The following is a 13,016-nucleotide window of genomic DNA, read 5'->3' on the forward strand; positions in this document are numbered from 1 at the left end:
AGTGAGGAAACAAACGTTGTCCTCTCTAATGAACTACACTTCGTTGACAACTTCAACTTGGATAGAAGCCTTTTTTTCTTATTTTTCAGAACAAAAAGAAGAAAATGGAGGAAATTATAAATGTACAAAAAGAGTTGTCAAATACCAAAAATGCTAGCACGTGAAATGACATACTTACAAAAGACAGTTTAAAGAATTGTAAAAATGCGGAAGGATTAAAAATATAATCTTTATTCACATTTAGCTTTTAAGCCTTCCTCCAATAACACAAGACTAGTAATTTCTTCATGCCGTGCTCAGTGGTGTTAGTCTGAAGAACAAAGATTAATGCATAAATTAAACATTGTCCTTTCTTCTTAAATATTTACTCAAGTGTGAAAAAGTAAACGGGGAGGGCAAAGATTTCTTTTTAAAAAAAATGGGAGTCAAGAATTTTGGTGCTGGAGATGTATTTTGGATAGTACACATGCATTCGGGTTTTTTACATAGTAGCAAACGACTGGCGCTTTTTACCTCAGTAAACAAAACTTAAACGTAAGGAAATGATCCGAGGATAAAAATTTGGCAGTTACATGGGCAATTTAAAACATGGGGCATGAATAAATCTCTAGATATCCTATTTCAAAAGGTATATTTTCAATCTCACGCTCCACGTGATGATACATAGGAATGAGACTTTTCATAAGAATTTGAAAAAAAAAATCACAGATCTAGATGCACAGGATGAGAAATTGGATTGCCATTTGCAATGCCAATATACCTTCAGTTTATAACGATGGTATTGCTGTGTTTCCTCTTTCTTTTTCTGGCATTCCTAAGTATCCGTGCAGTCTCCTCCTCCACCGCCTCGGACGAATATTCCTCATTATCTAACCAAAACAAGCAGACATTCTATAATCGTTAACTTAGGTCAGAAATATCAATTACTGCATTCAGATAAATCAACAAAAGTCGTTCTAGAAGATATCACGGAGAGGATACCTCTCCCCTTTTCTTTAAGCAAGCAGGAGAAACCTCCATCAAGCTCCTCATCCGATTCAATCAAAACTCTCCATTCCCGTTCCTACATCGATATTCATATACTATTAGCCAGTTGAGGTTTCTGCAGCTAGCAATTTAAGTACATATTTTGTAATATAGCACCAGTAAATTCAACTACACTTTTACCTGGTTAATGATATTGTTACAATTTCCAACTTCAAAAGTTGTTTGCTTGGGTTTTACTGACGTCCATCTGCCCATTTCATCCTTCGGGACTAAATAAGCTTGCTGTGCTTTCACATGCGTTGTTTCACTACAAACCAGGGAAAAAACATTAATTTCAATAAAATACCAAGAATATTATAAATATTGGTAGAGAACCAAAAAAATCACAAGAAGTTTAGTTTTCTTGAATCTCACATGTTAAACAGAATTGGCTTGGGATGATACATTTTGAAAGATTTTTGTGTGATTTATCAAATAGAAGACAAAAGTAGAGCAGATTAGGGAAGCCATGAATACATACTTGGTAGGGAAAAACACTTCCTGCATGGTGCCACAGACTTTGGCAGCCTGCAAGTGACAAATATGCAGACATTCTTAAAATTCTTCTAGATACTTTAAACACCTAAAGGTCAGGTAGTTGTCCATCTCTTCATAGAAAGAGTACCTCACGTCCGTGAATGGGAGGAGTTTCTTGTAATTGTATAAACTTCTTCATGTTACAAGCAATTGCCTGCAAATGGTTGAAAAATTTATTATCAAGCAACCATGCTGGATTCAGTTGTCAGTAGCTGTCTATATATTAATTTAAAAAATGTCCCATAGGATCCAAGATCATGTCCTCCAAACATTTGCATTTTCCAACTACATTGTTTAACATATGCATGCCTGCATATCTTTGCTGAAATTCTTGAAGAGGTTGTGCTGCAGCTTTGTCATTCGAGTGTCAATTTTCTCCGATAGAGATGAAAGCATTGAAAATATTTCCCTGTAATTCTCTTGGTTGCTTTTACTCTGCTTGATTCGATCAGACACGGATGTCAAACCCAAGTCAAGTCGAGTTTTTATATCTTCTTGTCCTTTGCTCTGGAGAAAGCAGGTTGAGATTTTAGTTTTCTATTTATGCAACAATAATGACGAGAAGACATCAGAGAATCTGTTAAGGTCTAGTTACCATTGACAGCATTGAATCATCGAGAGCGATTAACTTCTGCCTCACGCCTTCCACTATGCACGAATTATAAATTAATTAGTCAAGTGTCATTACTAACATTTTATCAAATTTATACGTCGCTTCTTGTCTTTTTATGTATAGCTCTATACAGCAGGTTACTCCAGGAAATATAAGACTTAATTTTTTTTAAAAAATCTGCATCATCATCTGAAGAAACCATAAAGTAAGAATTCACGCAACCTCAAGTAGAACTACAGTATTCCTCGAGTGGAGAGGCAACACAGTTTGAAGTACAACCGTCACAGGTGATGCATAAAGAACCATTCCATAGTATAGCTATTTTGCATTTCATTAATAATTCATAGATACGTAACACTTACTCTCTAATGCTACTTCTTTTGTACCCTTGTTCCCTTGCATGATGTCACTCTGAACCGAGTCCAAGATCATTCCAAGCCTGCTAAGTGAAGTTTCTACCATTCCAATTCTGTGTTCAAGCTCTTCACTGATTTGGCCTGCTCGAGTAAAACAAAAGATACATCAGTGATTAACTGTAACATCTTGATGATGATAATACTATCTTTGGGTTTCATTATTTTAAATCAAACAACAAAACCTTATGCCTTTTTTAAAAGAATATAAACTGCCGTATTTCCTTCTTTGTTTAACTCCTAAAAAACTCAGTAATGAATTTCCATCTTCATGATGAAAATAACAAACTATGCTATCCACATTAGTCATTCTAGTTCATACATTTGTAATCTTGGCCAGTCCACTTGCGTATTAAAGTGCTGGAAGTTTTAGGTATCATCATCATCTGTGTCTCTTCTCGCGTGCAATTGATTGGAGGCAAGCAAGATGTCCTCTTCAATGAATTCTCTCTTTCTTGAGATCCTATTTTCTACATCAAAATTCAAACACAATCATTAAAATTCAAACACGTTTTAGAAAGATTCAAGGGGTATAAACAACAAAGCAACAAATGCTCTAGGGAGAAATTAGTCGTTTTTTATTCATAGTCAAAAGGAGAAAGAGTTTTGCATACATCGAGGCACATGAAATATTATGTAGACAATATAAGAAAGTCGAAGAGTTCTCATTCTGTTGTTCACATCAATTGAAACATGAATCAATTAGACAAGTGCATGTGTAGTATCACTCAACAGAAACCACAAAAAAGGAATTGGTAGAATATTAGCAAGTATAGAAGCAGAACCAAACAAAAATTTCTGTTTGGCATACACCCGTGTTATATGCGGATCCTCTACAATTTCTTGTAAATCAAAGTAAAATAAATTTAACCTTCAATGATTTGGAAACATCAGGTTTGCAGTAACAAATGCATCTAATTTAAATATTTGAATATGTTATCATCAGTATATACATTGTATTCATAAGCACATATGTTATATTGTAACCACCTCGCTGGTGAGGATCTCATCCTGAGAATTTTGTGAAAACTGAGAAAAGAGACCATGCTGAGATGAAATCCCCTGTGATAACGACTGTTGTGACTGTTGTGGTCGCAGATCTGCTGTGGCTCGATTTCTCACAAAGATCGAGGAAGACTCTGATCCGTTGTGTACTGCAATTGATCTCCTAATTACATGCATAAACGCAGAGCGTTAAACCTTCAATACGACTGCATAACTCTCATCCATAAAACAAGGAACACTAATATCATCAATTTTTCATCACACGTGTCCTATCACTGAATTCCTCCCAGAGATTTGGCATATAAATATCCACAATAGCAAAACCATCACAATCAACTGCCTAAATTAGTATTTCATACAGCACAAACAGCAAATTCTATTCCCTTACTGATAAAATTTAACTCGAACTTCGAAATCCATACACATTCAATAGATAAGTCGAAGTAAGTATCAGAAATCGTAGGATATATTAGCAGTACAATGAGTTTCAGTCTCAATATATAAGAAAACGTAATGCAGAAGAAATGAAACCTAGATTGAGGGGGAAAAACGGATATGGAGCTCAAATCGCAGGCTTTGTTGATCTTCATCTTCATCCAATCGATCGCAATTCGCAACTCAAAATAGATGATATGTAAACGTCGGGAGATGTAAAATTATGATTTTCGAACTGCTGAAGTGTGCGTGATGACTGGAAATGGAGGGAGAGCAGGAAGCCAAAAGGGTATTTATAGTGCAGAAATTTGGATGCGGTCGAGTGTGGACGTGTACCACGGAGATGGGCTGTGATTCTATTTGGGCCTCGATTCAGCTCTAATTCTAGACTGTATATTGCAAAGTTTGGTTTTGGATCTGTGCACGGTAAGTAGAACCATATATACATATATTTAAAATTAATTTTCCCAACATACTATATTTATTTTATTTAATAAAGTAAGAGAATAATATAAAAACCGTGAATTTCCATAACTAACCCTGAAATAAGGAACATAAATAAAAAAATATAATATATTATATTGTAAATTTTCTCATTTGTAAAAGTTTCCTTCCATGACTTTCTTCCCATTTATCTTTTATATCTTATTTTAATAATCATTTGTTTCTTGCAGCTTACTAATGTAATTATTAAAAAAATTAATAATTAAATATATCAAGTACATGATGCGTACATGATGCATGGCATCATGTGATTTTGCACGCCAGTAAGTAATAATTATGTGGATTTTTGTTGTATTTGACCTTAACTTTTCTTATCAAATGCAAAAATTATAACATATAATGAAGTTACCTGTTAAATTTATTGAATACTAGGGAAGTGAATGCGAAAAACTCTATAGTTATCTAATATAATTCGCGAACACTCTTCCCATAAACAAAGTTCGAATTTTTTTTGGATTCATCTGCATTATTATTGGGGTAGAGATCGTTGTAAGAGTGGTTTGAAGTTTATATGTGATGGCTGTGGTGGAAATTCTACTGTCCATGGACAGAATAAGGTGTTCAGAGGCTGATACACTCATCAGGTAGAGGGCAGGGTGAGGGTGGTAATGAAATTGTGGAGGAAGAAGTGCCTAGCATGCCATCGTATATGAAAGAGGATGTGATGTACGTGGCTTTCGGAAAAGATGTGAAGGAGAGTGATCCAGTTTTGATGTATGCATTCAGGAACTCAAGAGGGATGAAAGTATACTGCATGTTCATCAACCAGATCAGAAAATACCTATGCGTTAGGGCATTGATGATTATTATTACTTGTACATTGGACTCCTTCCTTCTCTTTAGGAGATGACATTCTAATTTTTCTTTGTCGTGTTTTTTCGAAAGATTTCCTCTGTTAATCTGCTGTATTATTGTTTGGCTTGGATCTTGATCAATTTTTCTGTGTAGAAGTGAAGTATGTGAATGGTATTTCGCATGTGTGTTTGAATGAAATTATTTTTGCCCAAGATTTATGAATATCTCGAGTTTATGGAGGTGAACATGCACATAATTTTAGGTTGGAAAAAAAGTCAATCTATTTTTAATCCCATTTTTCTCTTTGTAATTTATGGATGATCATATCTGTGATGGTTTGCCTTTCAAGTTACAATTAAACTGAAGATTATGACTATAATCTTGTGTCATCAGTTGGTTCTACTTTCTTTTACTTCCACCGTTGAGATTTAATCATCTTTCCGTTCTTGTTTCTTACCCGGCTTTAATTTGCATCTGAATGGCCATATGAATCCTTTATGAACTGACGTACGTCTGACATTACTGAATAATCTTTTATATAATGGTTCATAGTATGTACTAAAGTTCCAATTAACCTGCTGGAAGAGCACCAAGTTAAAGCGTTTCATGCAAACGAGAGGCAGGAGATTAATACGACCATGAGCAAGTATTTTCAGATTTGTGAACGAGCCGGGGTAATTTCTATTGCTTGTTCTGCAAAAGAGAGCATTTTTTCTTCAATCACTGTGTAATTCCTTATTAATTCATATTAAATACACACGCATTTATGATTGTGCAGACAAGCATACAAACATTCATTCACCCGTACGTATATGTACATGCAAGCATATACATACATGATACAAAATGTGTACTTGATTTGGAAGAAGAATTAAACAATATGCACTGTCCATTTTCGTTATTGCTAACCTTTCTTCATTGCTAACAGCATGCCTAAAGTTTGATTTCGTGCTTATTTTACGTTATTCCCTAGTTCAATTCCGAAAATTGCATTCTGGAATCTATTGAGAAAGGTATTGTGCGGTTAATATCTGAGTATGATATCAAATGGCTTGTCATGGGAGCTGCTGCCAATAAATCTTTTTCTAGGTACAGTACCAAAGAGCTGTGCTTATGACTATGAGGAATAGCCCAATCTTGAATAACCCAAAAAATATCATTCATTTTTTGTGGCAATAATTCATTTGCATGACTCACTACTTTTACTTCAAATAATATTAGTATTACAGGTTGTAGTCTCCCATGAATAACTTCAATCTCTTTATTAGTAATTCAGTCAACTTCAGTAGCAACTTAGATATCTGTCACTGAAAGTTTAAATTTTCTCATTTTGTTTGATATGAGTTCTGAGACTGGACAAACATAACATGACAGCGTAATCACCCTTCAATTCCAGGTTGCAAACCCGTTTCTTTACATTTCACATTTTCCGCTGCTACTTGCGATTGCTAATAATTGGGTTGACACTCGTTAGATAAAGAATTGTTTGTCAATTTTATGGCATATGCTGAATTCATCCATGTGCTCAATTTTCCCCATTGTTTAGCTTGGCGGAAAAATTAAAGAGCCCCAGTCTTAGAAAGTGCTCCACGTGCGCATGGAAGCGCCTGCTTTCTGTCACATATGGTTCGTGTGTAGAGGAAATCTCATAGACGAAAGGCATGCTTCATTGTTGTACTCTTTGGAGTGAATTCTTGATTTCTGTTTGATGGTGTATGGTGTAGATGATACTGGTCAGTGGATTCAAATGAGCAGAATATGGAGAAGACCAGATAATTGATATGTATTCTAATATTTTGTAGCGCACTGATTCTGTTCTTTTGAGTATAACAAACATTCCTTTTTCCACTTCATATTAAATGCGCATCATTACCACTCTCTTTGATCACTAAGTCTTAGTCAAATCCACGTAGGGAAAGCAAATCAGGTGGAGTTAAGACAGAAGAATATTTTCCGATATTTCAGTCAAGTCCAAGTACTGAAGCTCTGCAGTCCTCAATATCACCATCAATTGCAGATGGGCAAAAAGGTCAGATAAACTCATGAGGTTCGTTTTTGGACCACCGTAGGTTCAAGTATGACAATCATCAAGTGCAAGGGGTAATGCCATATATCAATCACTTCAGGAATATCGAATCACTTCACGAACTTGATCAGGAAGGGAACATGAACAATGAATGATAGAACGAACAATATAATTCTCTTATTTCTAGTTCTTTAAAGTCAAGTATTAGTAAATTTTCTATAGATAAAATCAAATCTCACTAAATCTGATAAATATCATATAATACCAATAACATAGGATCCTAGTTCAAAATAGAGCCTATCAAATCTTAACTACTTCGACATGAATTTTATGACAAGATTGCACAGCTTGCAGCTGAAGCAGAGAGATACAAGAGAGAAGCATACGAGGAATCACTCAAGCGTTAGAGAGTGGAAAAAGATATTTCTGATAAAATTCACATGGTAAATTTTCAAGAACTCTGTTCCATCATCTTCATTTCTATTTCAAATATAATAAATTAATAGGCCAATGACAGCTAAGGATTTGGCCTAATTAAGCAGCTTTTCTAAAGTGCTGTCTTAAAAAAAGTAGAAGCAGTTTTGCATTTGCATACAACAGTGAAAAGAGACTTATTTCAAAGAAAATCCGAAACAAACCAAAAATGCCAGGAAATCCACAATTTAAAAGTTTTGGGATTTGGATTTTTGTTATATAAAAATATAACAAAAATAACTCAATATAGCAATTTTTTTATTAAAAAAAATGTTTTCTCTAATCTGGCTTCTACGTTCAACCTTGACTGGTCTAGTTTAGGGTTGGCCTCATGTTTTCCATAACATGAAAGGTGTTATGGTGATCATATTTTAGGCTAAAGTATATGAAAACAAGAGGAGTTGAGATGCAGGAGAGAAACTGAAGAAAACTTGACCAGATGAGAGGAAGGAGCCGAAAAGTTAAAATGCCGCTAGATGAAGTGGTGGAAGAGCTCTAAGTTACACGAGAAGAAATCCTCTCTGGAGAGTCGAATTGCAGATTCTCGCCAGACTGGAGGTATTGGAACAGAAATTGTTTTCTGCTGTTGACCTTTTGAAGAAACATAAGAGATGAATTGATGCTTGAAAGGCACTCGAGGTAGCTCATAACTTAGACAAAAACAGTATGAGGTGATTTCAGTTTCACTCTGTCTTGGTTCTTTTCTGAATTCTCTCTTCAAGAAATTGAAGAAGCAACAGACAACTTTAACCAAGCCTTGAAGATTGTTGAAAGGGATCCTGGAATTATTTATAAAGGCAACCTTCGGCACACACAAGTAGCTATAAAAATACTGTTTCCTAACAACTCGCTTCTTTTCGATTTCAACAGGAGGTTAGTCATTAGATTGGTTCTCTTTTTATCTACAAAAGCATTCGCTTGATACTGTTGATTATGATTTAAGTTCTTGAGATGCTATAGGTAAATATCTTGAGTAAGCTGAGGCATCCAAACCTTGTCACTTTAATAGGAACCTGTCCAGAAATTTGGCCTCTCATCTATGAGTATATTTTCAATGGAAGCCTCGAGGATTGCCTCAACTGCAAGAACAATACACCCCAACTGACATTGCAGATTCGAATCCATATTGCTGTAGAGCTATGCTCTGGTCTCATCTTTTTGCATTCTTGCCAACCTTGGTTGAAAACCTCGTGAGCAAGATCAGTGATTTTGGAACATGCTTTGTCCCCCTCTAAGATTCTTCAGACAACAAGACATCACTATGTTGCCATGAAACTGACCCAAAAGGAACTTTTGCTGATTTAATTTCAACAGAAGAGCTTACTTCAAAGTCAGATGTTTATTCTTTTGGGATCATATTGTTAAGGTTATTAACTTGAAGACCAGCGGCAGGGATATCTAAAGAAGTCCAATATGCGTTAGGCAAAGGGAACTTGAAAGATTTATTGGATCCGAATGCTGGCGAATGGCCATTTGTGCAAGCAAAACAGTTGGCTCACCTTGCTATAAGTTGCTCTGATGTGAATCATGGACTTCGACCTGATCTTGCTTCTGAAGTCTGGAGGGTTCTTGAGNTTTCAACACACATTTTTAATTTTTTTATTTTTATTTCAACAATTCAAATATCAATTTAGTCATTCCATAATTTGTCAACTTTCACTTTAGTCCATCGATAATGATAAAAAGATTGTACACATATGCATCGTGTATGTAGAGTAACTAGTATATAATATGGATTTTGCTTTCATGCTAGTAAAAATAAATAGATGGAAAAATAAAGTATGGTTTCCATATTTTCCGCTTGTTGTAATGAAGGTGGACAAATAAACACAGAAAGCCTGAAAATATAAAAGGAAAGTTAAAAAAAAAAAGAACAAAAACAAAGTAAAAACAATCAAAATATCTTACAACACCCAGCAAACCGATTTGTTGCTACAGTACTGGGTAATTCCAACCTGAATCGATTGTGGATGAGATGGGAGAGTACAGCACCGTCTGCAGAGTTCAATTTGTGGGAGTTTTTTTCAATTTTTTTTCGTTATACTCTACCAAATTCTTATCTCTCATCTTCCTGTTGCATAAGTTTCCAGTTTTTGGTCACAGTAATTTCAGTTAATACTATTAATCAACTCTAGTTTCTGAGTAAGCTTCATATTTTTAGATCTGAAACCCACTTGCGATTTGGTTGCTAATCTCTCTTCTTGACTTATTATTTGCTGCATCGTTTGGTTCATCTGCTGTATTTCTTTATAAAGATTGGATTTTTCTTGAGTTCGTGTAGGGTATATGAAGTACCCAGTTTGCGAATCTGCGGGTTCTTGAAATGTGCAATTTTACAGTTGAGGAAAGTTAGGTAATTCGAAGTTTACTACTAATCTAGCTTTGTTTCTATTTCTTCAACTTCTGTTGCAATTTGGAGCATTTAGTCAATTGGTATCAAGATTTTGTTCTTTATCTACGTATATGTACATCGTGGGTCATTGAACGAGTCATAAGGAATCCAAGGTTCTTGTTGGTTGCACCTTTTTTAGATTTAGTTCCCATTAGCTTTACCTGTTTGGATACACATTTGAGTGGCGGCGTTATACTGTGGAAATGGATTATCGCCGAGAAAGTGGATTTTCTGGTGGAAATATTGTGCAAATACTAACCGGAAACTCCGGAAATGGTGTTGATGAGAATTGGAGTCCTGGGTCCACTGATCATGCTATTTGGGCAACTGAAGATGAGTATGGGATGTGGAATGGAGAAGCCTCCATGGACATGAATACAAATTTGAATTATGAGGGGAGGTCATCCCAATCTCGATCCGGAAGTGAACCTCCAAGTAAAAGATCTAGGAGTTCCCAATCAGTGGATGTGACAGCTTCTAACCGGTCCAGAGCCATTGGAAAGATGTTCTATAAAACCAAACTATGTTGCAAATTTAGAGCTGGCACTTGTCCATATATCACCAACTGCAATTTTGCCCATAGCATTGAAGAACTTAGGAAACCTCCCCCGAATTGGCAAGAAATCGTGGCTGGCAATGATGATGAGCGGCCCATGTTGTCGGAGCCGAGGGAGGAATTTCAGATACCAATATTTGGGGTTAGTGACGATGCACAGAGGTCTTATAAAGGGAGACATTGCAAAAAATTTTATACCGAGGAAGGATGTCCATATGGTGAGAACTGTACTTTCCTTCATGACGAGCAATCAAAATCCCGTGAAAGTGTTGCGATAAGTTTGGGCCCAGGAAGTGGTGGTGGTGGATATGGTGGAAATGGAAGTGGATCAAACTTGAAGCCTTCCAATTGGAAAACGAGGATTTGTAACAAGTGGGAACTAACCGGGTATTGCCCCTTTGGTAGCAAGTGTCATTTTGCTCATGGAGCTGCAGGTATAATTTTATACTAGCCTTTTTAATCCCCAGCAAAAGCACATCAAATTCGCTCTTTTTGCTGCTTTTAGTTATGAAATTGAGATTTATTTACCTATTTTCAATACTGAGAGAATGCATTTCATGCTTCCATACTGAGCGAATGCATTTCATGCTTTATGTAAAGATCTTATGTTCTACGTGTGGTAGTTGAGCTTGGATTTTTTTGCATCATATAATTTCATAAGCTTTTTATGATATGAAATTTCATTTTAATTGCTTGAGAGCCGTATCATAGTAATCAAAATGCATTGATGAATTATATGACAATAATAAATACACGCTGCTTTGCCCTTCAAATCTTTGGTGGTGTACCCACCCCCTCTATCCCATGTTCTTTTCCATGAATGCACTAGTCAGCAAAATACCGATTCAATTTGTTTTACTACCCTAAATGAAATTTTTTGGAATCTCTATCTGCTCTCTTACGGAAACAACAAAAATGTCCTCGTTGGGACTTTATGATGAAAGTAATTTTTTGTGCCATCTGATTAAACCACTGAAGTGACATCCACACGAAATCCTTCAAGTGACATTAAGAATCACCTTTTGAATAAGTGATTGATACGTCTCGTGCAGCTTATTGCTCAATATTTACGAGCTAAATGTTGTCACCAAAATTTACAAATATCATGGATTCATGGTATTCAGCCTTAAGCTCTCAATTGGTTAAAGGAGTTGATGAATTGATGACATGAACATGTTTCTCAGGCTGTTTACTAGTGAATTATTTTGAACCCAAGCTCTTTGCTTGTGGCTATAGATGAAGGATCAATCAAACTAAGTTAATCCATGGCTACCTAACCCTGCTTCCAATATAAAAATTTCCTCGTTTCTTTCGTAATTTGTCGATTTATTGTACGAGTCTGTGAGTTTATGACATTATTTGAATTGTCCTGAGACAGAACTGCATCGTTATGGTGGAGGGGCATCAGATGCAGAAGCCGTGGATTCTTCTACTCCTGATGCCAAGCATGGAACAGTCTCTCCTAAAACTTCAGTTGATGCTGTTGTTGCGACCGTCCCTTCTGTTCCTCATTCGGACGTGTATCATGTTGGAGTTCCATCACAAAGGTTGCCTACTGTGATACAGAAGACTGGGCACAGACCAACTCAGAAATGGAAAGGTCCAGATAAAATTAGCAAAATCTATGGTGATTGGATTGATGACCTCTGAGTTGGTTTTGAATCCTATCATCATGAAAACGACTTTTTCCTCAAATAATGAAATTAACGCGTCCCTGCTAAATAGAAGGCATCAAGTATAACCTCATAGCTTCTTGCTGTTGTATTAGATTGCTGCTTGTAATCTCACTCCTTGTATTCCATGTGAATCTGTGTTTTGTATCATGATTTGCAAGCCAAGACTCTGTTCTGGTTTTCCAGTGGCTTATGCTAACTTTTATGTGCATCGATCTCGGATTTAAATGAGCCCGAGTCAAGTTTGAGTAATTCTGGCGTTATGGCTCGAATGGTGGTCAAGTACTGGCTCGAATGTTGGTCGAGTACTTGAATCGGGTTATGATTTTTTAATCGTATGGTATCATTTTCTATGTTTTTTCGAAAAAAGTTCTTTTTATTAATTTGTTCACTTCATAACATAATCTTTACACCTAATTCTTTCGTCAGTTTTAAAACATATTTATTATTATATTATATTATATTTTGAATAAATGTATTATATTTTAAAAATTGTAAGAATTATAAAAATCCTTAAATTTTCTCCCAGACTTTTTTTAAATTTTTTTATAGATTCTTGCTTGATGT

The 13,016-nt window shown here is 35.7% G+C and overlaps 2 protein-coding genes and 1 pseudogene across 3 annotated transcripts; 2 read left to right on the top strand and 1 right to left on the bottom strand.

Annotated features, from left to right (window-relative positions):
- Positions 1–96: 96 nt before the first annotated feature.
- Positions 97–4,384, bottom strand: LOC140972006 (putative recombination initiation defects 3). 2 transcript variants are annotated; one of them, XM_073434477.1, is made up of 12 exons: positions 4,126–4,384; positions 3,580–3,757; positions 2,912–3,059; positions 2,539–2,673; positions 2,159–2,211; positions 1,873–2,070; positions 1,652–1,717; positions 1,508–1,554; positions 1,168–1,294; positions 982–1,063; positions 761–869; positions 97–310 (listed from the first exon to the last, which is right to left on the bottom strand). In XM_073434477.1, the coding sequence occupies exons 1-11, from the start codon at positions 4,188–4,190 to the stop codon at positions 763–765; spliced, it is 1,206 nt and encodes a 401-aa protein (XP_073290578.1). In that variant the 5' UTR covers positions 4,191–4,384; the 3' UTR covers positions 97–310; positions 761–762. The 2 variants fall into 2 exon arrangements, with proteins under 2 accessions (XP_073290578.1, XP_073290579.1); XM_073434478.1 differs by lacking the exon at positions 97–310 and having other exon boundaries at positions 344–869.
- On the top strand, positions 4,282–9,462 carry LOC140974608 (U-box domain-containing protein 33-like; annotated as a pseudogene).
- A 221-nt stretch (positions 9,463–9,683) lies between these two features.
- Positions 9,684–12,594, top strand: LOC140972731 (zinc finger CCCH domain-containing protein 12-like). Its single transcript, XM_073435114.1, has 2 exons — positions 9,684–11,210; positions 12,155–12,594. Exons 1-2 carry the CDS (start codon positions 10,424–10,426, stop codon positions 12,424–12,426), a joined length of 1,059 nt encoding a protein of 352 aa, XP_073291215.1. The 5' UTR covers positions 9,684–10,423; the 3' UTR covers positions 12,427–12,594.
- The last annotated feature ends 422 nt before the right edge of the window (positions 12,595–13,016 follow it).

This window comes from Primulina huaijiensis, chromosome 3 (assembly GCF_012295235.1).
Source record: "Primulina huaijiensis isolate GDHJ02 chromosome 3, ASM1229523v2, whole genome shotgun sequence".
NCBI lineage: Eukaryota > Viridiplantae > Streptophyta > Magnoliopsida > Lamiales > Gesneriaceae > Primulina > Primulina huaijiensis.